Genomic DNA, 24,347 nt, shown 5'->3' on the forward strand with positions numbered 1-24,347 from the left:
AGTGTCTGGAATATGATCAGAAATATGTTCAAATAAGCTATGCACAAGTAAAAAAAAAAGTCGAAAATTAAATGCACTCAGAATAATAGAGAGTTTTAGAATAGGGGCCCCAAACGTTTTGGGGCCCCAAAGAAATAGCGTCGAAGCCACTGCGCATGCGCTAGACGCAAACTGCCTTTGGGTTGTGCGTTGAGAACGCTATTTCACCGATTTAGCGGGAGCCCAAATAGCGGCCCCAAAAGTTTTGCGTCGGCAAACATGGCGGCACCCATCAAAGCGACGGCTCTAACCTAGCACCAAACTGGGTTCGATTTGCGGTAACGCGTGAAGTTCGCAAGCTAGGAGAAGTGACTGCGGTTGTCGCTTTCTCTCAACTAGCGTGTGTTATGAAGATTGACTCATTAGAAGATGCTGATTTTGAATTCGATTGTGGATTTTAGGCCTAACACGGCTAAGCTTGGCTGGTGAAGGCTAGTAAAGTTGGTTTGCTCAAAACTAAACGCAACTAATTGTTTGCTACTTACAGAATAGCCTCTAAATTGTAATTAAATGCGAGTACACGCAAGTCAAAATTATTATTCCTATCATAAAATGGTATATTTTATTTAATTATTTCTAATAGCTTTTCTTTGACGCCATAGTGGCGCTGTCAACGCAAGACGCTATCCGCAAACGTAAAACCCTATTCTAGAACTCTTCACTCCTACGTGCCCCAACGCTAACACCCGCAAAGCTCTTTGGGGCCCCAAACTATAGGGGCCCCTATTCTAAAACTCTCTAATTACTTTACGCGCTTCTTTTTATAAATGCACTGACAAAAATTGATATTACACAACAGGCAAGGAATTGTTCATGCAGCAAAATGTCAAGAAAATGTACAAAGGATATAAGGGACTTAATCAAGTATCAACAATACTTTCTTAAAGCTGACTCCAGATTATGGAGCACCATAACAAAAACCTTTATTTTGGATGCAAAGGCGTACAATACAGGCTGGAATAAAGCAAATGATGGTTTCTACAAATACATGAAGAAAATGATACACACATGGCACCTTCATACAACTATTGTGCACGAAACATGTTTGCTAAAACAACGTAAACATTACTGACCTCTCAAACATTAAAAAAATTAAGAGAGTGATTCGAGGTACACCATGTGGTACTACGGTACCGACAATTAATGAATGTCACTTGTGCACAAACTGAAAGCAAGTGCGGTTCAAAGAACAAAACTTACCTATTGTGACATAATACACAATGTAAACAGCTACTATACATGAAGCCAGATTAAGCATAATTGGGATTGCATCACTTCCTCTGAACACCTTAAAATTCGATACCAAGTGATATTATTGACTGGCCAATGTCCTTTTGGAGTAACATTCGGAGCAGCCAAAAATGTGTCTCAGAGTCATTGAATGAGCTTGCACAGGACATTTACGATAGCAATTACAATACATGTTAGTATAAGGAGATTTCACAGTGGACAAGCCGTGTGTAAGCAATAGGCGGTCGCTTGTTAATAACCTCAATTGAAACATCAAAAATCAGAGTGCTGCTTCATTCCCGTTTTTGCTATTAACTGCAATGAAGTAGTGGTGTCTGAAATGAGCTGAAAAAGCAGTTAGATGGATTAGAAAAGCACAGAAGCACTTCAACAGACTACCGGGAAACTGCGGGGGCAGCTGAGAACTTTCAGTATGATCTCACTGGTATAAATGTATCCTACAGGATGGCAGTTTACGAAACAAAAAGCTATGTTGATAAGACAGAAGCCTGTGTAATATCCCTCACCTCCTTATATATATATATGTATATACACTTTCTTTTTCATTTTTTGTGTAAAGTTGTAAAGCAAACAATCGTAAATTATACGAAGTCAGACAGCAAGTTTTTAAAGCAATGCAGAAACAAAATGGGCAATGCAAGCTTTGTTTTCTGTTTTGCAGTGGAAACCTACATGACAAACATTACATGAGATTACATGTAACATAGTATGAAAGCAACTAAACTGCTTGTGTCACCAATAATTGTAAAGCATTTCATCAACTGCTTTACTAAATCTTTGTTTCACATAAATTCCAACATGTGTGTTGGATTTTGCTATCTTTTCTCATTCCACTACTACCAGCAATTGCCAACCATTTATTTCACATTTTTGGAAAGCTAGTCATACAGCAGTTACTCGTTTTTAGAAAAGTTGTTTACGGCAAGGCTCCAAAGACGTAAAGTTATTTGTGCAGCATATCTAGTGACAATCATCGATTTTATATTTAAACCGATCCTTTGTCCCTGATAGCTGTCTTACCTGCACGTGTCAACAAATCTATATTACCTAATTACAGTGAAATAAACATTCTTGCTGTAAATATATGCGTTCACATTTGAATATTTCATATTTGCTCAAATATTCAATACTTATTATATGTATGTATTTCATTCATATTTGAAACAGTCGATATTTGCTCCTCTAAGGATAATGCTGTCAACTTCTTAAATTTGCCAATTCACGGTAGTTTATGCTAATGAACGTGTGTGAGCATATCTTAAGCTCAAATTGATACTTTTGGATGAATGGAAGCCCATTATGTCAAATGGCCAGCTATAAGACCATGCAGGACATCATTAAAGTGTGTTAAGTGTTACATGTGATTGCATGAGGATTGACGGTAAAGCGGTATACAAGGCAAAGTCAGAGTCTACGTTCACATTGCAAACATGTTGACAAAACACAGAAGGTACACATATACCCAAGACCGTAGCAAATTTAGCTGTAGAACAACAGAGTGAATCTACAGGGTCGCATAGGAGAAACAGCTCCATAGCATTAAAGCCTATAAAACTTTAACATTTATTCTACATCAACGAAAACAAGAGGTTTACAAGACATGTTATACAAATACAGATTGAAAAAATATGGCTATTCTGGAATGGGTTTGAAATGTAAGCTCGAATCAGATACTGCAATGATATCACCCAAACAATGACCAGCTCATATACTGGGCATTCCTGCAAAGACTTTTATGAATCTTCAGAAATCACCGGTGGCAGATAGCACAATTCTAATCCTTGAGCTGGACAGCTCATACAGGTGGACATTATTTGCACAAGAAATGAAAAGGCATAATCGGCTAAATAACAAAACTTTTCTGAGTTTTGAACTAATTATTTCTCAAGCACATCTATTTCTTAATTTTCTTAAGCACTTATGCCTTGTATATCTACTACCGTGTGCAATAATGGTAGAAATGCTGTTGTGTTCATTTTTTGTTATGTTCATGCTTCTTTATGTACTAGTGACCTGTCACCAAAGCTGTACAGCTGTTCACAGGCACTGAGATAAACAATACAGAATAAAGGAACAGAAACCTTACAGCAGATATTGCCATTTCGAAATTGCAACCAGTAAGTTTACAAGGCAGATTCAATTGAAATGAATTCTCAGGATGACACTAATTTCGACATATTTCCTGAACTTTGCGAAGAAATACATTGACGGTCGAGTTATTCTTCTGCTTTAATGCATAAAGTGGCATTTTATTAAAAAAGTAATTAAAATGAGTGCATTTTTACCGCAAGTTTGATGACACATATGTCAATATGGTGACACAAATAGAATTCTTTTTAAGTAGATATGCTTTGCAGTCTGACCGGCTACAGTTTATACATAAAGTGCAATATTTGCCATAATGTAACTGGTTGAAAATATAATCACTGAACTTTTGTTAATTAGTCGATTATGCCATTTTGATTTCTCAATTCAATTTTATTGATAACTACTTTAGTATAAGAACAGTTGTATACAGGAAGGGGTCCCAATGTAAATACTGCAACGTGCATGTCTGCCTCTTCGAGTAGATCAGCTCAAGTTCCAGAATTTTGCTATCTGCGACAGGCAATTTAAAAAAATTACTAATATTCTTCTCAGAAACACCTGGTATATGGGTGAGAATGAAAGCATGTGCCAAGGATAAAACAGTGCACAAGACATTTTATATGTGAAGGTTTTCTTCACTTCTGCCTTATGCCCAGTGGGCTGGAAAGGGAGAGAATTCATGTGTGTGCCTGCATGCGTGTGACTGAATGCACGCATGCATAAAAAAGCTAAATAAATTAAAGTACAACAAAGGAACACAATATAGAATGTAGACCATTACACCTCTGTCGTGTGCGCCGTGCTTACTTGTTTTGCAAATAACAAACTTGCTCAAGTTCCCTCACTTACTATATTTACTAGCAATTGGGCCAACACACTTCTCTTTGAAATTCTCCAAATATGAAGCTGACAGTAGGACCCAGATACGAGAACGTAGTGCAAAGGGCAAATAGTGGGTGCTGGCCAGATTCACTGACATTAGCTCTCAACAAAACAATCTAACTGCTACAAAGCTGGAAAAGAGAGGACTGTGGCAGTGACCACGGCTGCATGCAACTGTGGAGGCTCCTGCTCAGCAGGCTATAGTGAGAATGCCTGTGGCAGCATGCTGTCGGGCAAGACACACCCTGCTAGCTGTTGCTATTCTGGCTATCTTCTTCACTAAATTTCGTTATGCAGCTCTGGAGGCTTGGTAGGAAGGCACTTGTACTCTTTGAAGTTACTGGATTGCTCAGATAGGGCTCTGAAGCTGCAATACTGCTGAATGCACCTGTGTAGAGACTCCAGTTGGCACATGTTTTACACATACCAAAACCTGAACACCAGCAGAAGCTTTAGGTGCCAGACAAAGCACCAACAACATTTTTTCCAGCTACTGCTTGACCTTTTAATTCGATTGGCATTCTTAGGATACATTACTCCCTTTTCGGTAGCTATCACTGTCTCTAACCATTTTCCAGTTAACTTGAGTCACTGGTTTAATGGGCTCAGCACCGTGTTCCTGTGCTGAAGAATCTGGGTCTTTGATTATATGACAATAGATATGTTGCACTTCCATGAACCCCTTTGGTGCCACCATTGGTCATTGGGTATGTGCCAGTGGGTATGTGTGGCACTCATCAACGTAAAATATCAATCCTTTACAAATATCTCTGGTGCTGTGCAGAATCGAACTTGCATCGTATTGTCGTGGTTCAACACGAACAAGAGACAACAACATGCTGAGAAAGACGGCAGAACAGCCTGTTGAAAAACCACACAACAAAGCTGGCTTCTTCGTTCCCCATTCCCCCAGTCTCACTACACGGACTGTTCACTACACCTACCATAGTCATAACCGTCCCACTACATGGTCTGTTAGACTATGGTAGGTGCACCATGTCTCAGGACAACATTCTCTATGAAAGATCGAGCCACCTCTGCTGCTGTGCCTCTTTGGGTAGACTTTGTTTCAGTGTGGCGAGTAAGATAGTTAGTTGCTATATGGCAAAAAAGTACGACACGGCTGTGGACGACACGAAGGACGCGGACAAGAAGACGCAGCAGCGTAGGCTCAGCCAGTCACACCAGAAACAGCATCTAGCCCGAGCCCCACTTCAGTAGCATTGGCGATCCGGCTGCGGAGCTCTGCATGGTGCACTTCTTCTTCCTTACAATTTCCCCGCTCGCTGAAGATGAAGCCGCACAGGAGGCCTAAGGCGTCGTGAGGAAGAAGGGCTCATGATACGGCTTGAGCTGATCTACGTGTACAGTTTTGCGGCATCGGGGACACAGGTCCGTAGGGGGCGTCAGAGGTTCGATGACGTAGTTCACTGGAGAAGTTTGCTGCAGAACCCGGTAGGGCCCATGGTATTGGGATACAAACTTTGAGGAGAGACCTGGTGTCGAAGTAGGAGGCACCCACAACCAAACGAGAGCGTCAGGTGAAAACTGGTGGTGGGGGCGCCCATCGTCACGCGAAATTTCTGTAGGGCTTGTTCTTGTGTTGTAAGGGAGCAAGCTAGTTGCCGACATTCTTCTGCATACCGGGCGGCTTCGGAAACCGGTGTACCCTCTGATAAGTCGGGACGGTAAGGAAGAATAGTGTCAATGGGAAATGATGGTTCGCGGCCATATAGAAAAAAAAAGGGAGAAAAGCCTGTCGTTGTCTGGGGTGCGGTATTGCAGGCGTATGTGACACAGGGAAGGATGAGGTCCCAGTTGATGTGGTTGGAGGCGACATACATGAAAGCATGTCGCCAAGAGTTCGGTTAAAGCGCTCTGTCAATCCATTTGTTTGCGGGTGATATGCGGTGGTACAGCGACTTGTCTGTTGTACATGTTGTTCTTTCGTCCTCGTCTTCGTAGCGCTAGCGCCTTGTCTGTCGTACATGTTGTTCTTTCGTCCGCGTCTTCGTAGCGCTCATTTCATCAAGTATGCATAACCAACTCACCCACATCAAGCTTCTGCTACAGCGATGAATAATCGGGCATTCAGCGAGAAGTTCTTGAATGACATCGGCAAGAAAGACACGGGCACGGTCGCTCAGGGGTTCGCGGGGAGCGCCGTGACGTAGAACGAAGCGTTGAAGGAGGAAGGAGGCAACGTCACAAGCCGTCGCGGCTGGCAGAGCGGCCCTTTCTGCATACCTCGTGAGATGGTCTATAGCCACAATGACCCAGCGATTGCCAGCAGCTGTGTAGGCAGAGGCCCGTATAGGTCTATCCCAACCTGGTCAAAGGGTCGCAAAGGGCACTGCAAAGGTTGCATTGGTCCAGAAGGGCAGCAAGTATCAGGCTTCCGGCGTTGACATTCTGTGTAAGAGCGAATGTACTTTTGCACAAATGTGTACATACGACGCCAATAAAACGTATGACGTAGTCTGGTGTAGGTCTCGAAGAGACCAGCATGTGCACACTGAGGGTCGGCGTGTAAAGCGGCGCATACATCAGTGCAGAGCTGCCGAGGTATTACAAGAAGCCATTTGCGGCCATCGGAACTGTAGTTACGGCGATAGACAATTCCGCCGCGGATGGCTAAGTGCGAAGCTTGTCAGAGTAATGCTCGGGATGGTGGGCGTGTAGGTGAATCAGAGATGTAATCTATCAAAGATGAAATCCAGGAGTCCTTGCGCTGCTCCAAAGCCATGTCGACAGAAGCAAATGGGAGAAGTGGGTCGCCTAGGACGGAGACACTGACGATGTCGGCGTGGACAGGCGAGCGCGAAAGAGCATCAGCATCGGCATGTTTCTTGCTTGAGCGGTAGACAACCTCGATATCGTACACTTGGAGCCTCAGCGCCCACCGAGCTAGGCGTCCGCAGGGACGCTTGAGAGACGACAACCAGCAAAGAGCGTGGTGATCGGTAACGACATCGAAGGACCGGCAGTACAGGTATGGACGAAATTTTGTGATGGCCCAGATGATCGCGAGACATTCTTTTTCTATGACAAAATAGTTTGCTTCAGCTTTCGTGAGAGTGCGGCTAGCGTAAGCAACAACATATTCTTGGCAGCCGGGCTTTCGCTGGGCGAGCACAGCACCAAGACCAACACCGCTAGCATCCGTATGGATTTCCATGGGAGCAGTTGGATCGAAATGGCGCAGTATCGGTGGTGTTGTGAGCAGGCGACGTAGCATTGCGAAGGCATCATCGCAAGTAGGGGACCACGCAAAAGATTGGGGTCTCCACGAAGAAGCTGTCAGATGTGCCGTAATCGAAGCAAAATTTCGAATAAAGCAGCAGAAGTACGAGCAGAGGCCAATGAAACTGCGCAAGTCATTTAGAGACGTTGGCCTCGGGAATTATTTAACAGCACGAAGCTTAGCAGCATCAGGGAGAACGCCGTCCTTCGACACAACATGTCCGAGAATTGTAAGCTTGCGTGCCCCAAAGTGACATTTTTTCAGGTTTAGTTGGAGGCCAGCGTCACTCAGGCAGCATAAAACCTGCTCCAAGCGATGAAGGTGAGTAGGAAAATCTGGTGCGAACACTACTACAGTATCCAAATAACACAAGCACGTGTTCCATTTGAGGCCACGAAGAATAGTGTCCATCATCCGCTCAAAAGTCGCGGGGGCGTTGCAAAGTCCGAATGGCATCACACGAAATTCGTATAAGCCATCTGGTGGGATGAAAGCAGTTTTAGGCTTATCTTCTGCAGCCATAGGTACCTGCCAATAACCAGAGCGTAGATCGAGGGAGGAAAAGAACTCTGCGCCTTGTAAGCTGTCGAGGGCATCGTTGATCTGCAGCAATGGATAAACATCCTTTCGGGTTATTTTGTTTAGGCGACAGTAATCCACGCAAAAGCGGATCGAGCCATTCTTCTTTTTAACTAAAACAACTGGCGATGCCCATGGGCTCTCGGACGGTTGAATGATAACACGCTTTAGGATGTCACCTACTTGCTAATCAACGACGTGTCGTTCTGTCAACAATACGCGGTAGGATCGCTGCCGTAGTGGTGAGTGAGAACCGGTGTCAATACGGTGACATACAGACGTCGTTCGGCCCAGAGAAGTGCTATGGCTGTCAAAAGCAAGGCGAAATTTCTCGAGGAGACGGAGGAGGTCATGGCGTTGCATGGGGCTTAAGGCATTTTCGATAACGTGGCTGAAAACATCTTCAAGCGATGTGGCAGGTACAGGACTACAGTAGAGGGTGTTGACCTCTGACGATCCAACAGGAAGTTCCGACGTGGTAATGGTGTCATAAGGCTCCACAGTGACGAGAGATTCACCACAAAGCAGCGTAAACGGGAATGGGAAGTGGTTGTATATAGGAAGGTGAGTAGCACCAGCTTGAAGGCTAAGCAGCGCAGTTGGGAGTGGTGAGAGGTGGCGGTGAACGAAAGCACTAGAAGGCATGAAGAGTACGGTAGAGCCGGAGGCAATGGAACAGGATACAGGTGTCAGAATGGATGCTTGCGGAGGTATATGGATGTCGTCAGTGATGGACAATTTGGTGCAGGAAAGGGAAACGTCATCAGATATGGAATTGCCAAGTGAAGAGAAGGCGACTTCTGCACGGGAGCAATCAATGACAGCTTGGTGACGGGAGAGAAAGTCCCAACCTAAAATAATATCGTGGGAACAGTGGGGAAGAACGACGAACTCGACTGAGTAGAGCACTCCTTGAATTTCAAGTCTGGCAGTGCACGCAGCCACCAGCTGAACGTGCTGTGCTGTGGCCGTGCAAAGTAAAAGACCAAAGAAAGGTATCATGACTTTTCGTATTGAGCGGCATAGTTTTTCGGCAATTACAGATATGGCGGCACCTGAGTCAATGAGGGCAAGCACAGAGACACCTTCAACAGCAACATCAATAACGTTGGGCAGCGAAAGAAAAGGGCTTGAGAGTTGTGAAGATGATGCATTTCTTGCCTCGGGAACTGCGCCACTTAGTTTTCCGTGTCAGCAGTAGAGGGACGTTGACACATCGAGGAGAGCAAGCAACGACAAGGAGAAGGAGAACGGCGGTCGGAAACTGGGCGAAGGCTTGGGCGGGGAAGGGGTGAATCGCTGCCTGGAGCGTAAGACAACGGATGGTCGTACGCGGCTGTGCGTGGGTTGTCACGTGGATGAAGTGGACGGCGGCGGCATAGGCGTGCAATGAGTCTGGGAATACCGCACAAATGGCAGATGCGCCGATTGTCCGGTGTGCGCCATAGATTAATTACTCAATGGGCTGGAGGTCGTGGCGATGTGGCGGTAAAAACAGGGCTAGGCATCGGAGGCAGAGCACGGAAGATCAGCGGTCGTGGTCGTGCGACGGCGTAAGTCAATGGGGCAGCGAGTTGAGGCGTCCGTTCCAGAGGGAGGACCTCGGACACTTGCTCTTCTATAACGTGTCGTAGGGTCGGACTAAGGGACGAACTTGACTCCGGCGGTTTGGAGATGAGGGAGAGCTGGCGGTTACTATAACCCAGCAGTTACTCATAATAAAGATAGGAAATGGGCTCAAGAGGTCCATTCCGATCTGGTCAAATGGCGTTTGCAGTACTTGAACGTGTTGTAGAAAGCTGGCTGGTTTCGTCGGAGGTGACTTGCGCCACCGACAATCCAGGCAGGTCCAAATAAGGGTGTTTCACGGCAATGGGCAGTCATGGCCAATAGTATCCTAGTCGCACTCCATTCAGCGTTCGCATGTATCATAGATGCCCAGAAGTGATCTCGTTGTGACATGCTTCCAGTACTTCACAACAAAGAGCAGCAGGAACGACGATCAAATACTTGGATCGGCTCGAAGAGAAGTTCACCTTGTACTGAACTTTGTTCCTTAAGCAAAACAATAACAATACTCTTGCAAAAGCCTTACGTGTGGTCTGAGTTCGTCTGTTCAAGAAATTAATCAGGCCAAGCAACTCAAGGTCATGATCACTTTTTGTGTCCCCCTCATATGGCACAAGCACGGCTCCAAGACCAACTTTGCTAGCATCAATGTGAAGCATTGCAGGAGCTGTCTCGCCAAAGTGGGCAAGCACAAGGGGCATTTATAAACAGTTCCGCAATTTGGTAAATGCAGCTTGCTGTTCATCACCCATACAAAAGCAACGTCATCCCTCATGAGGCGAGTTAACAGCGATAAAATGCAAGCAAAGTCTGCAATAAAGCACCGATAACATGCACAGAGGCCCAGAAAGTGCCTGACAGCTTTTTATCTGAGGGCACAAGGAACTGTGTGACAGAGACAATTTTGTTAGTATGCGGGCAAACACCCACGCAACTGATGATGTGGCCAAGAAACTAGCTCCACAAAGCAAAAGTGACATTTCTCCGTCTTTAAGGAGAGGCCGGCGGACAGTATTGACTGCAGAAGCCCTTTAAACCAGTCAAGGTGCTCTTCAAGCGTTGCGGAAAACACTATGACATTGTCTAGATAGACTAAGCAGATTTTCCACTTCAGCCCTGAAAGCACGGTATCCATACGCTGTTGGAAAGTAGCAGGCGCAGAGCACAAGCCGAAAGGCAAGCCCTTAAATTTGTATAGTCCAACTGGTGTGATAAAAGCGGTCTTCTTGCTGTCTCTAGGGTTTACTTCAATTTGCCAATACTAACTTGTTAAGTCCATGGAAGAGGAATAATGCGCGTTTCAAAGCCTATCAAGTAAATTGTCTAAGCAGGGAAGCGGATACACATATTTCTTTTTGCCCTCTGATTTAGCCTTCGATAATCATTTCTTGGACATGTTCCATTGCTTCCATTTCATGCAGCTTGTGAGAGAACTAACAAGGACTGAATCATCGAATACATTGGACTTAAACTTTTCTACACACTCAGAATTCATATCTCCTATAACTTACCTCTCTGGTCTCAGTGATCATTTGCTCTTGCACTTTAAAGGGACACTAAAGGTTAATATTAAGTCAACCTGGACTATTGGGATACCATCCCAGAAACCTCGAAACGCTTGTTTCATGCGAAGAAGAGACTTCTTTTAAGAGAAAATGCGTTCTGAAGCATCCGCGTACCTCTAGCGCAGTCCAAATCACCCGCCCTCCGATCGAGGAGTGGTGACGTCATGGTCTCATATTGACTGTTGCATCATCAGGGAGTAAAACGGCACCCGCAGACAGCGCTACGGCTTTTCTGCGCAAAACGCAAACGCGCGGCCAGACACAGAGCCAAGACAGCAGCACTAAAGCAGAATTACATGGTGGCTAGCGAAAGGGAAAGTGCGCGACAATAAGCTGGTTCTTTATTTTATGACGTCAACTGTGATGCTGGTTGCAATGCCGACCCTGACAATGACACATTGGCTCTCGATGCTGGGCTCGACTTCAGCGATTTAAGCACTGATGAACATGACCTGCTCTTGAGGGCTCACGCTGCCGGCGTTGTTGCATACTACCACGACGGCAACTGTATGTCATGGCTGTGCATATTCGCACATTTGTAGCTTTTCCTTCGTGAAAACCAAATGCCGCACTCATTGCCACATCTTCGACCTGCAGTTGTTCTTGCGCTTCGAAGAATCCAGGCAAGACAGACGGAACAGCGCTACGGGAAAGCATTGCTTTGAAAGGCACTCCACACGACTTCAGTAAGTCGGCATTGAACTCGTGATCCTCTGGACGAAAGTGCAGCGAGCAAATTACGCAATTTTTCGGCTCTCTGCCAATGCGCTGTGGCAGAGGTACGGCCCTTAACCACTTCGAATGGAGAGCTTCACTCGTTGGCACACAGTGATAAGTAACATTGGATTCGCTGCTGCAACTGCCCTTGGCCAAGTTTCGCGGACCGTTCGCGCATCCCACGACATCACGCGGACGTGACATTCCCGCTGCTTGTTCCAAATGCAAGTTATTCCAAAAGCCGTTTTCACTTGTGTTCCGGTAAAGTAGTGTTTACGTCAAGCACAGGTGCTGGGTCTTATGCAGACACTTCCTTGAGTACTGAAAAGCAGCCACGAACATCAGCAATGTTGCCAAATAGGCCACAGCCATGCCCCTTGATAGATGCCGTCGCTCTGTGCTAAAATTGGTTACCAAAAGTTCATGCGCCCATCGGTAATATTTATGATGCCTCATGCAACAGACATACCAATAACAATGGGGCGACTTGGTCTGCCACTTCTTCAGAATGGAACCGTACTTCACATACCACCGAAACAAGGATACATGACCAAGGTGGTATGATCACCCCGTTTTTGATTAAACAAAAGGAGTTGTGTTGGGTCAATGAGCAAGCAATTAAGTCAGGACTCATATGAAACATAACTGAATGGTCTGGGATGTTGATTATGGTGCCATATTCCCGTAGAAAATCCATGCCCATGATTAAATCTTTGCAACATGATGGAAGAACGATGAAAGTATCCATGAATGAAGAATCTCCAATGGTGATTTTCTCAGTAGAGCTTCCAGCAGGCATGAAGAGCTAGCCACCTGCAATCCTTATATTGAGTCCCGTCCAGGGCGTTTTTTACTTTCTTAAGGTGAGTGGCTAGACTTTGATGCATTGTGGAATAATCGGCACCAGTGTCGACTAGTGCTGTCACTTGCTGTCCTTCAATGGAAACAATAAGATTTATGCTCCCAATTTCGGCGGTAGCAGGGTGCGTCAGTGTCATGGCGTCCTGCAGCGGGTTTATTGGAGATTTTTCACTGTCTTGTTGTCGGCCTGCAAACTTACTTCCAGAATTCACCGCCGCTAGTTTCCCCGCGTGGGCTGGGTAACCTTCTTCTCTGGAGGTCACCAAAAGGATGTCCATTTGGTGAAGATGATTGAGCAGAGAACGAAGAGCGTGACCATCAACTGAAATCAGTCTGATGATTAGGAAGAGTCATCTTTCAGAGTATGCATTACCAAATGACCTTGAAATGCAGTGTCATCGCGGTATAGCCTGTAGTTATCACAGGTGCGTGACGGTCAGACCAGAATTGACGAGGGCGAAATGAGGCATTGTGGTACCAGCAAAAGCAGGCAATATGTCCGATGCCTCCGCGGTTATAACAGAGGGGGTGCCTATTGACAGTGTGCCATACGTCCGTTTTTCGAATTTGCAGAACCCTCAAAGCCTCGTCTTGTGGCAGTGACCAGAATGCAGCTGACAGCGGCTGACGATAGGACGGGATCGACACAACTGGCGGATGTTTTAAAGTTTCCTCTGGTGGTGATAACTAAGGTAAGGCTCCTGGCGGCTAATAGTGCGACCGAACGGGCGTAACAGCAGGTTGACGTCGCAGAGCGTCGGGGTAACTTATGGGATGCTGCTCATGACTAGGATCATCTGCCGAGAACGCTTGCCTAATTTCATTACGGACGACTTCAGTGACTGATGCCACGGGTGTGCCCACTATCGGTGTCCAGAGCTTCTGAAGTTCTTTGTGAGGAATCCCCCGAATTAGGTCGCGGAGGGAGTTGTGACTGTTAACGGTCATTGCGGCGGCATTGATAGGAATGCTGGTGGGCAAGCGATTGTACAGCCTGCATCTTAGATGGAGTGCACATTCAATACCAGTGGGTTCCTGTATGAAATCAGCCACGGTATTCGGTGGATTGCACGCAAGTCCGGCGAATAGTTATTCTTTGATGCCACCAATAAGGTATCGAAACTTCTTTTCCTCAGGCACATGAGGGTCAGCTCTACAACACAAGAGGGTCATGTCCTTTGCAAACATTGCTATGGTTTCGTTCAGTGTAAGGATGCGCAGCCCAATTAGATGCTAGGCACTGTCCCGTCGATCGACACTCGCAAATGTTTCAATGAGCTAACGTTGGAAAACATTCCAACGACAGCTCACCGTGAGTTGGTCTCACGGTTTTCAAGCCAAGTGCGAGCACTACCATCAAGGGCGAAATACATGTGAGAGAGCTTTTGTTGAGCAGTCCACCGCTTGACGTTGGCAACGCCTTTGTACAGGTCAAGCCAGTCTTCAATGTCTCCATGTGCACCATCATGAAAGCGATTGGGAACCAGTGGTTACAGGAGGGTTACCTGGGATGGGCTATGAGTAGAGCTGTCTTGGGGAACTCGTCAAACCTGTGGCAGGCTGGCGGTCGCCATTGGCAGAAGTAGACAGCAACCTGACGAACGTTCCTATAGGGGGTGGAACTCGGGAGCAAGGCCTAACAACTGCCGACTGAAGCAATGCACAGGAGTTGTAATTAGAGACGGGTGGATGAACGGTTCCCAAGAGGAGTCCAGAGCATCAGGCAGGCTTGTGTACCCAGCACCTCTACCAGTGTTGTGGTTCAATGCAAACAGTAGACAACACGTTGAGCAAGACAGTGGAACAGCCTCTTGAAAAACAACCAGAACAAAAATGCCTGCTTCGTCTCTGCATTTTACCAATTCCACTACACAAAGTCCATTAAAGCACACCTCCTCATTGTCATCTACATATCTACACAGGGCACGCATCAATATATATTCGCCATGCATCATGCATAAACATTGCGGTGGCATTGCTAGGATGAATGGCAGTGTACATAGAGGTATACGTGAGAAGAGAGCCTGGCTGCATTTAAGTCTCCAATATGACGAATTATGACAGTGGCAATACAGTTTATCGCTACACAACCTTAATGCTAATCACATTAGTGTCAACATTCACTGCGAGAAGGGTCCTGATGGAATTTTCTATTTGCTAAGCAGGTCTGAGTGATACGTATATAAGCATGGTATGTTACATAGTCATATAGGAGATAGCCAGCACATAATTTTAGCCGAATTTAACTGTAAATGAATGAAATTGGCTCTAGGTGCTTTTGTTAAATTTCTTTCCCTCACGCAGTTCTATGGCATATAATGTAGAACATGAAACGTTTGTAATTTACTTTCAAATTGATAAAGGAGAGGCACATTGCAGTGTTAATCACTCAGTACTCTGTAATTAGCAGTTCAGGCCCAATAGCTGTTATATGTTACATCACGAGGACCTATAGGTAACACTGAGTAAACCTGTGCGAATTATCATATTGTCATCAATTCATGCTAGACATGCAAAACTAGTGCATGTGCACAACTTACTAAGCAATCTGTATGTCTGGATATCTTGACAGCTGTTTTCGGCCAGAGGCCCACTACACTACACCATTTCAATACAGCATACCGGCTTTACTCCGTTTGCAGACATGACATCACTAAACATCACCAATGGGTTCTCAGAAATTGCCGTGCTCACTTTCTCATGTCGTTGCCTTGGTGTATACGTGCCAACTAGGGTTATGAGGGTGTGCGAATGCTCAACCTTAAGATGACAATGGACGTTTAAAAGTTGAAAACAAACTATGCTTGGGTATGCATTTCAGCTTGTGAACAGCTTGAGAACATATTAGCTGGCACAATAATTTAGTTTGTATTAAAACAATGTGCACCATTGTGGTGTGGTAGTACTAATAAACAAAAAGGTGTTACTAAAACACAAGTATTTGAACTAGGAAACACAATTATATCAAATGTGAACTCCACCAACACAGTGTTGTTAAATTTGTGAAAAAGACAAGAAATTTGGCATATATTATTGTGCCCTTTCTCAATTGTACGTTTTTCTTTTCCTTGCTCAATTCTTATCTTACAAGTAATTTCAGGAAACTAATTTACACAGTCACGAACGTATTTTAGGCCAATCCACAATCAAGATAATATTTCAATAAGCTAGGGTAGGTAAGGTGACACGAAGTCACTTTATAAGAAATTCTCATATATGGCATCGTCAGCTTCCCTGTGGGTACTATTGCAAGAAAAGCTGTACGTTTGATAGAGCCGTAAATTTCTCAATGCAACTTGTAACTGCCGTAAAAAAAGATGTGATCAATTGGTGTATCTACAACAAAACTCGAAGCCCCTGACCTTTAGGACTTCTCCTCCGAGTGACAGGACATGTGGCGCAAGAAGTAGTCTTTCCGCGAAAAGGATGCACCACAGTGGACACAGGGAAAGGCACGCTCTCCAGTGTGGGTGCGCAAATGGCGCGTCAGGATGCTAGTCTGGGTGAATGTTTCCGGACACAGGTGACACTGGTAGGGGCGCTCACCGGTATGGGTGCGCAGATGGCGTGTCAGGCAGTTACGCTGAATGAATGCTTCCGAACATATGTGGCACTTGTAGGGGCGCTCTCCCACGTGGGTGCGCACATGCTCTTTCAGGTGCCCCAACTGAGTGAATGCTTCTGGGCAGAGGTTGCACTTGAAGGGGCGCTCGCCTGTGTGAACACGCAGGTGTTGGGTCATGTGCTTCTTGTGCTTAGTCTTGTAAGTGCATTGCCGGCAGCAATGCAGCCGGCTACATACGGACACGAGTGAAAGGTACTGCTCGCGGGATGCCAATCGCAAGGAATCTGCAAAGCCAGAAGGAGTACAGGATGTCAATGTACTATTGTGTCATCTATTTGATGGAACTAAATTCTAATACATACATTATAGCTCGAACACAGACGGGATTTGGCAACCAATTTCGATATGACACCTAAACAGTCACTTATGCATTTGCTTATAGAACCATTTGTTTATTTGTTAATTATTATTTATTAATTATTAATACTAAGTATTACATGTTTTTTTGCACCACGATACAGCATGACATGAGCATCATTAGATATCTGAACACATGAAGCATATGAAATCAAATATTTACACAGATGAAAGTAAAAGAAAAAAAAAGAAACACATGAGACTATATAAAAAAGAAAGAGGAGTCAACACAGCATTTACAAGAGGCTAAACTGACAGCACAAGTACTAGTAGAGGAGAATACAGGTCCACTTCCAAGCATTAAAAAAAATGCATTGTTATCACTAAAAGAATACGTAACCTTGGTAGATAGAATCTTGCATTCCCAATACATAGACATTGGATTTGTCTTGCAGTTTTTATATTTTGCTTAACCTTTTATTGACGGCACATATAAATACTAGAACAAATGTTTATTTTCTGTTATCTAAGTGCACAAAACACACAGAGAATAACCACAATCAATTAAAAGAAAAACAGTTTGTGGAACCTTTTTCAGCTGTAAGGGGGAACAAAAGGCAGAAAACTGGAAGTAAGGCTTCACCCCAATCTTATGGCTCAATATGGAATTTCTACAGACAGTTTTCTGCATATGGAGGCCATATGAGTACATTTTCTTTACTTTATACCTTGTGTATGACACCACTTCAGCCAGAGATCTTGCATCAGTGTGTCTCCTCTGAGCATATTTTCAAGAGAAAGTGAGGCACGAGCGACCCTAGTTCCTTGGCCAGTGCTCCTGCTCTAAACCAACAAATGATGCTTGCTGCTTGTTATTCAGTGTTGGCTGAAGACATTTAGCTAGAAACTTTGTACTTAATACCAAAACTCAGCAAAAGAAAGAATGTTTTCTGGTATGTTGCCTGTAGTTAACACTCAATATAGTAAGTTTGAATAGTTACTTTTATCTCTAACACTGTACTGCAGGAGGATTTATACAATGCATCACAAGAGCATCGACTGATGTTACAATATATGCAGCATGTAAAATGAAATAGCATTATAAACAAAAGAAACAAATATCAAATAAAATGATAAATATCTGAAACTAAATAAAGAATAAACACAGTGCTGATCACATTGACACTATATTTGCAGGTGGTGGAACAGCCGCATCGTTGAGCATTAAACAAGGTGATTTTTCCGTTGTAGTAGTGAACTGCAAACAATTTACATGACCCTTTTCCATTACTTCAGCAACCGCAATATGAAATGGCATCCCCCTCCCCAACAAACACACACACACATTGCACACATATATAAAGACAGTCAATATTTCACACTATATATTACATTCTCTACTTGTAAATTTCGGTGTATTTCTTTTAGCCTGATTAGATATCGGTCAGTGCAATAAAACTTTTTTCTATTTCATTTTTCATTAATATGATGGGGCAGCAAGCGAATTTGCCGTTAGAGAAGCATAGGTGGCAATCGGTAAATAGGCATATCACCATCACAATGGTAAATCAATCGTAGATCAAACTGCTTTGTCATGTAGCAAAGAAAGAAAAATGCATGCTGTTCCAATATCTGACATGCTTGTTTACAGTGGAAGCCCAAGCACTGTAACTTGTTCGATGTTCTTTCAGGAGGCATGGACACATCTGTAACAGCACGAGTATCACTGTCAGAGCCAGCAGAAACATTAACAGATGCACCCACACTAAGTTCTTTTTCTTTGTAGTGACAGACATAAAAGGCTTGGGCACAATGCTTTTCTTCACAATGTATGATATAATTTCGTATATTTATTGCAAACTATTGTTGATTGACTTGTGACGAACCTACTCAATAAAAGAAATAGCTTTTCTTAGTACGAAAAAATCAATGTTTTGGAACACTAAGTTCAATACGCACTCAGTCTTGATCCGATTGGCTCCTATTTCAAGCAACAGATGTCCCAATGCTCCTGCCAGCACTCGGTTAGTGCATCAAAAGTGTGATTGGTTAGCACTGGTGAAGCCTCGTTTACCGTAAGTGAACAAGACATATATTAAATCCACCTTTCACACCTTCAGAGAAAAATGGCTCTTGAACAAGAATGAAGTTCAGATTTCTCTTCTATTGTACCGCCCTACACTTAGAGGCAGGCCTTCCAAAGGATACGACAGAAACAAGGCTCATGAGGAAATGAAGCTACACACTGAGAACGGGCAAAATATCCCAATAGTCAACCAGCTCAAAGTGCTGGGTCTGGTAATCGAGAACAAAGGCACAAATAGGGAAACCGTAAAGAAGTTAGGCACAAAGGTAACATACACCATGAGATTAATCAAACGAATTACTAACAAGCACCAAGGTATGAAGGAAGAAAGTATCATACGGCTGATACAATCATTCGTAATCAGTCAGATCACATACATAGTAGCCTTCCACAATTGGTTTGCAGCTGAAAAGCGTAAAATTAACATGATAAAAAAGCATACAAACTAGCACTAGGGATTCCCACCAGTACAAGCACGGACCTCTTGCTAAAGTTAGGACTCCACAACGCACTGGACGAACTCATAGAAGCACAACAAACATCTCAAGCAGAGTGACTAACCAAAACCAAAACGGGACGGCATATACTAAGCAAACTAGGAATGAATTACCACAATCTATACAGGGAAAAGAGGACGATAACGAGAGAAATTTGTGACAAACTCACAGTACCAAATATACCCAAGAACATGCATCCAGGTTACAACGACGGCAGACGCAAGAGTAGAGCAGAGAAAATTATCCGAAGCTTTGGGTCAGACAGAGCAACCTTCGTAGACGCGGCTGAATACCCAGACAGAAATAGCTATGTAGCACTAATCGTAGATCACACCCAAAAACCCTTTACAAGCGCATCAGTTAATACCAAACATTCCGAGACCGCAGAGGAGGTAGCCATTGCACTAGCATTGGTCTCCACGAATGCTCAGTACATCATTAGTGATTCTCAAGCGGCCATTAGAAATTATGCAAAAGGTAGGATCTCTCCCGAGGCATGGCACATCATCAGAGTCAATGAAGCAAAGTTCTCCAATACAGAGAAGAACAGCAGGCAATTGCTCTGGTTCCCAGCGCATATGACTCCAGACATTCCCGCAGTCAACCTCAACAAGGTAGCACACCACGAACCTCGAGGTCTTACTCGCCAAGCTGAGCAAAGAGTGACTTCCATCAGTCAGGAGAACGCGGAGGAGGAAATCTGGAGAGAAAAAGATATATTCACAAGATTTAGCGATATTACCAAATTCTATCAAAATCGGAGGCGAGTATTACTACAGCCTCACACTAAACTGAACAGAGCTGAGTCCGTTACTTGGAAGCGACTACAAACAGAATCTTATACAAGCCCCGTGCAACTAAAAACTTTCTACCCCGATATATACGAGAGCGATATGTGCAAGCTATGCAAGTGTGTTAGAGCCACCCTTCAACACATGTTGTGGGGATGTGAAATATACCAAAATAAAATGGCAGTCTCCCCAGAAAATCTACGGCCGCAGTGGTCGGCCGTGCTGCTCAGCTCAGAACTCCAAGACCAACTTTGGGCCGTCCAGCGAGCCAAGGAAGCCGCACGGGAGCAGCAGCTCCCAGTGGCCATCTAGGCGGCCCCAGGTGCGGGCCTCCCAATCGCCGGATTCCAAATAAAATTATCACATCATCACATCACAACAAGAATGAACTGTTACCTAGCTTGCAGCTAGGACATGAATGCTCATCAATGTCACAGTTATCCACATCTATTTTCAATTACAACTTCCTTGACTTTCTAAATTGCACAAAACTTCAGAGTAACAAAGAGGCCTTGCCATGTCGTAATACAGGAAACCTTCTTTAGTTGGGGAATAATGTAATGAGATCCACAATACGTCAAACTGTATACTGCTGTCACTGTCACTTGGCTGAAAACACCAGTCTATTAGACATGCCTGTAGGTGATGAGGTAGACATGTTAAACGGCATGAAGTTCACATTGATTGCAACACTGCCACAGCACGTTTCATTGCTGCACCCCATACACGAATGCATGTGCCACATCTGCTGTCTACAGTTGATGATATATAGTAGTCTAGCACACATACAGTTGTGCTAGATTTTTCGCCCTTGTGCAATAAATTTTACTTGGAGTCAGCACCTGTTTCATGTGATCCATTGCGGGGAAGTGATTTTCAAAAATTTTTTTATTTTTAGATGAAATTTAATGAAAATTCTCTAAGTTCTTATGTTTCTCATACTGATTTCAAGAATGAAATTACATTTCAAGTATGTCCAATAGTTCCAGAGATGAATAAAATTAATTCGTTATTGTTTATGTGTACAACAGCAAGGACACTACCAGCCAGAAAATTAATTTAGACATAAGGCTGGACACTAAACTGTAAGGAAAACAAATTTAGGAGTGCTTTTATTGTACATGGCAGGTGTTAACTATTTTATAGCAAATCAAATTCAATGTTTAGAGATGGCTATCATATAGTGCAATTAATGGCCAACTTACACATTCCCAAAATCGAGATTCAAAAACCTGCTCCTGGCCTTTCGAGCTACACGGATGTAGCTACATGCCAATGCAATAATAATGGCTCTATGGGCCCTGAAGGTCGAGATATCGCTTCTGCAAGTTTAAAAAAACACAAAGAATAAGATTTTGAGAACATGAAACAAAATCACAAGATAACCTTATTTTTTATACATAACACTACACAATATTAAAATATTTACTACTGCCATTGCATTAACAGCCTCTAGAAATATAGTATTCCTGGTTGCAGTCATTCCAGTGATGCAAGTCATTTCACTGCAAGTTTTCAGCAGATGCACGCTTTTGTACACATGCCGTTGCTCTGTGGCGGTCTTTCTCCGCCATGCGCTTGGTGCGGCCAGGATTCAGCGGCGGTTCACTGAGCATGGCACCCGAGGCTTTCCCATTCCCGGCATTAAACTTCATTACATCTTCAGCCGCAGCTGCTTGCACACTGAACAGTGACACATGCTGTTCTTTCGGCACAGGTGCCCATGTCACCGAGTGGAGACTTTCATTGTTGTTTTGAGTCTTTCCTCGTTGGCATCGCTCAAGAAATGCCTTGCATACAAAGGTTGGCAGACTGTGGTGGTGCTTTGGAGCAGGCTCCCCTTTGACCTTTGCAGCATTTTGCCGACATCATGGTTCTGGGCCTTCTGGATAGAGCGATAGAGATGTGGCCATGACTGCGCTATGAATGGCTTGTGCATCATCCTTGTGCGATTTAAATGCCCAAATGTAATAATCACTCAGCTTAGTAGTTAGGTCAACAATGACCTTACCTTTGCCTCCAAGGCTGCCAGTTCTGGAGCAATTCTGCTTTAATTCAATGAGGGTGCGCAGCGCTGTGCCCATTCCCTCGTGAACATGATTCGCGCAGTGTTCTTTTTCTACACTTATGTATCCATACACTCTGGTTTCTTGTTGAGCAAGGAAGGTGCGGTTGGCACCATCCGAAAGTAGAGTCATGTACCGCATCTCATGCTTTTGCAGTGACCTTTGAAAAAGGATCAGTGCAGCTTTAACTTACACATTCCACCGGCTTTCTTAATAGTGTTATTCTGGCACACATGATCCTTCTTGCAGGCCTCGTTGGTCGAGTCATCTTTTGGTACCTGTTCGCACTAAGGCCGAAAATTGCTGAGCACCGCACAATCGAAGGCGCAGCCTGTCAACAGCTCAATCACCGCGCCGACGCCGATATGGGATGAGTGGCCGCATGTCATCCACAAGACCTCGTACGACACGGCATTGTTATCCGCGTTTATCTTCACGCACTGATCGCGCATACGTCCCGACCAACTTTTCGGCAGCTTCGGTCGCCGCGGGTGCGAGCTTCGTTTTTAGATGCCACTGCCACGTTTTGCAATGCATGCCTCGATGCGAGACTTTTGTCGCCGCCAAAATATCGTTTAGGGCGGTGAGGCTATTGCCAGTGCTCAGATTGCCCGCACAGGTAGAATGTTCACGACGAACGGCTTGACTTTTCTTTCGCTGCTTAGACGCGGTGAACTCCACCTCCGCAACATTACCGCAGTTTCCGCACTCGACAGCCTACTTCACAGCAAGTCTAATAATCCCGCTCATATCTTCGCATTGTGACGTTAACACCACACATCGTACACTTCACACACACCAGCAACGCATTCTCAAACTCGCAATGACGAAGCTCGTAGCAAGCTCGTTTGTTCCAGCAGCAGCGTCGTCAGCGCGATCAAAAAATTTTCGCGTCGCAGGAGTTGAAGCTAACGCTTGAAGTTCTTTTTCAGCTCCTTGGTGAATGCGCTGCAAATCTTCTGGTTGCAGCATAGCAGTGTCATGCCGAACCGCCGATGAAACGGAGCCTGTTGGAAGCGCTAACGGGAGCTAGGCTTAATCCACAGTTGGAGGCTTTGTCGCTGCTCGACTCGTCGAGCGTGACGTTCTCCATGTCGTCGGAAAGCAGCGGTGCTGAGCGCTTCTTAAACTTCAACTCCCGTCTTTCACTCCCATTTCTTTCCATATTTGTACTGTGTAGCAAACTTCGTAGATCATGGCGACACGATCATCGGCACGACACGATCATCAGCGTGCCCGGCATGCATGAGCCAAGCAGCCGCGGTACCCACCCTAGCCGTGGAGGGATGCAGACGAGACACCCCACCTACAGCGGCTACAGTGTACCACAGAACACCTATATGAGTGTACCAGCAGTACAGTGTACTAGAATAATAGCTTCTAGTTCACTGTACCAGCAGTGTACGAGATGTAGGGTGCACACGGCTCACCTAAAACCCCTCCATCCACGCGTTAACGCCGCTTTTGCTTAAGTAGCGCCAACGTTGGTTGTGCGCCGCTGTTCCCTGATTGGTCGCTCATACCAGTTCCGCTTCCAGGGTTTTCGTTTCTGGTTCTTCCGCTTCCGGAATTTTCGGTTCCTGAATTTTCGGTTGTTATACTGTTGTACCACGGAGAAAAGTACTAGGAGAAAAGTGTGGCGGAAATGACGTATGGGTTCTCATTTTTTTGCTGCTTCTTTATTTTTTTTTGCTGCATGGCCACGCCTTTTGGGCCACAATGGCGGCGTTGTTCTGATTTTTTGAGCGCTCACACGTGTTGCTCTGGTAGGTTTTGTGCCGTGGCAAAGGCGCTGTGTGGGCGGGTTTGCGTTAGTCACCGTGTTTTGTTGCGCTGTGTTACCTGCACCGTGCTCTGCCGGATGTTGCGCGAGCGCGCGCGCTCCGCGCGCGAAACCACGCGCAGCGCGGCGTGGTTTCGCGAAAGATGTAAACAAGAGAGGAGGGTGGCACAAAAGGCGGAGCATCGCCATGAGCAACGCCAACTTCCGGCTTCACTTTTGCTTCACAAAGAGTGGCGTCAGGGCCTCTCCTTAGTTTCCTTCCTCCGTGTGTTGTACGCTCGCACCCACGGAGGAAGGAGAGGCCCTGACGTCACTCTTAGTGAAGCTAAAAAGTGAAGCCGGAAGTTGGCGTTGCTCGTGCCGTTGCTCCGCCTATCGGGTCAGCTCTTTTCTCTTATTTACATTTC

The 24,347-nt window shown here is 44.9% G+C and overlaps 2 protein-coding genes across 5 annotated transcripts in view; both read right to left on the minus strand.

Annotated features, from left to right (window-relative positions):
• Positions 1–16,297, minus strand: part of LOC135912314 (zinc finger protein 596-like) — an 83,933-nt gene extending 67,636 nt beyond the window's left edge. For all 3 annotated transcript variants that reach the window (XM_070540739.1, XM_065444714.1, XM_070540738.1), the window contains exon 1: positions 16,158–16,297. The gene's annotated coding sequence lies outside the window, so the exon portion shown is untranslated. The remainder of the gene's footprint in view (positions 1–16,157) is intronic.
• On the minus strand, positions 946–23,668 carry LOC139061135 (zinc finger and SCAN domain-containing protein 22-like). 2 transcript variants are annotated; one of them, XM_070540740.1, is made up of 3 exons: positions 22,103–23,623; positions 18,367–18,423; positions 946–16,644 (listed from the first exon to the last, which is right to left on the minus strand). In XM_070540740.1, the coding sequence occupies exons 1-3, from the start codon at positions 22,296–22,298 to the stop codon at positions 16,160–16,162; spliced, it is 738 nt and encodes a 245-aa protein (XP_070396841.1). In that variant the 5' UTR covers positions 22,299–23,623; the 3' UTR covers positions 946–16,159. The 2 variants fall into 2 exon arrangements, 1 of the variants encoding a protein (XP_070396841.1); XR_011515225.1 differs by lacking the exon at positions 946–16,644 and having other exon boundaries at positions 16,791–18,423; positions 19,931–23,668.
• Between the last annotated feature and the right edge of the window lie 679 nt (positions 23,669–24,347).

The sequence above is a fragment of the Dermacentor albipictus genome, chromosome 6 (assembly GCF_038994185.2).
Source record: "Dermacentor albipictus isolate Rhodes 1998 colony chromosome 6, USDA_Dalb.pri_finalv2, whole genome shotgun sequence".
NCBI classification, from domain to species: Eukaryota; Metazoa; Arthropoda; class Arachnida; order Ixodida; family Ixodidae; genus Dermacentor; species Dermacentor albipictus.

Excerpts from the sequence above, each read along its gene's own strand:
- LOC139061135 (XM_070540740.1), bottom strand. The coding sequence starts at position 22,298 with ATGCGGTACATGACTCTACTTTCGGATGGTGCCAACCGCACCTTCCTT. Across the intron at positions 18,424-22,102 it reads TGGCAGCCTTGGAGGCAAAG|ATGTGTCCATGCCTCCTGAA; the intron begins GTAAGGTCATTG and ends GTGCTGTTACAG. Across the intron at positions 16,645-18,366 it reads ACAGTGCTTGGGCTTCCACT|ATTCCTTGCGATTGGCATCC; the intron begins GTAAACAAGCAT and ends CTGGCTTTGCAG.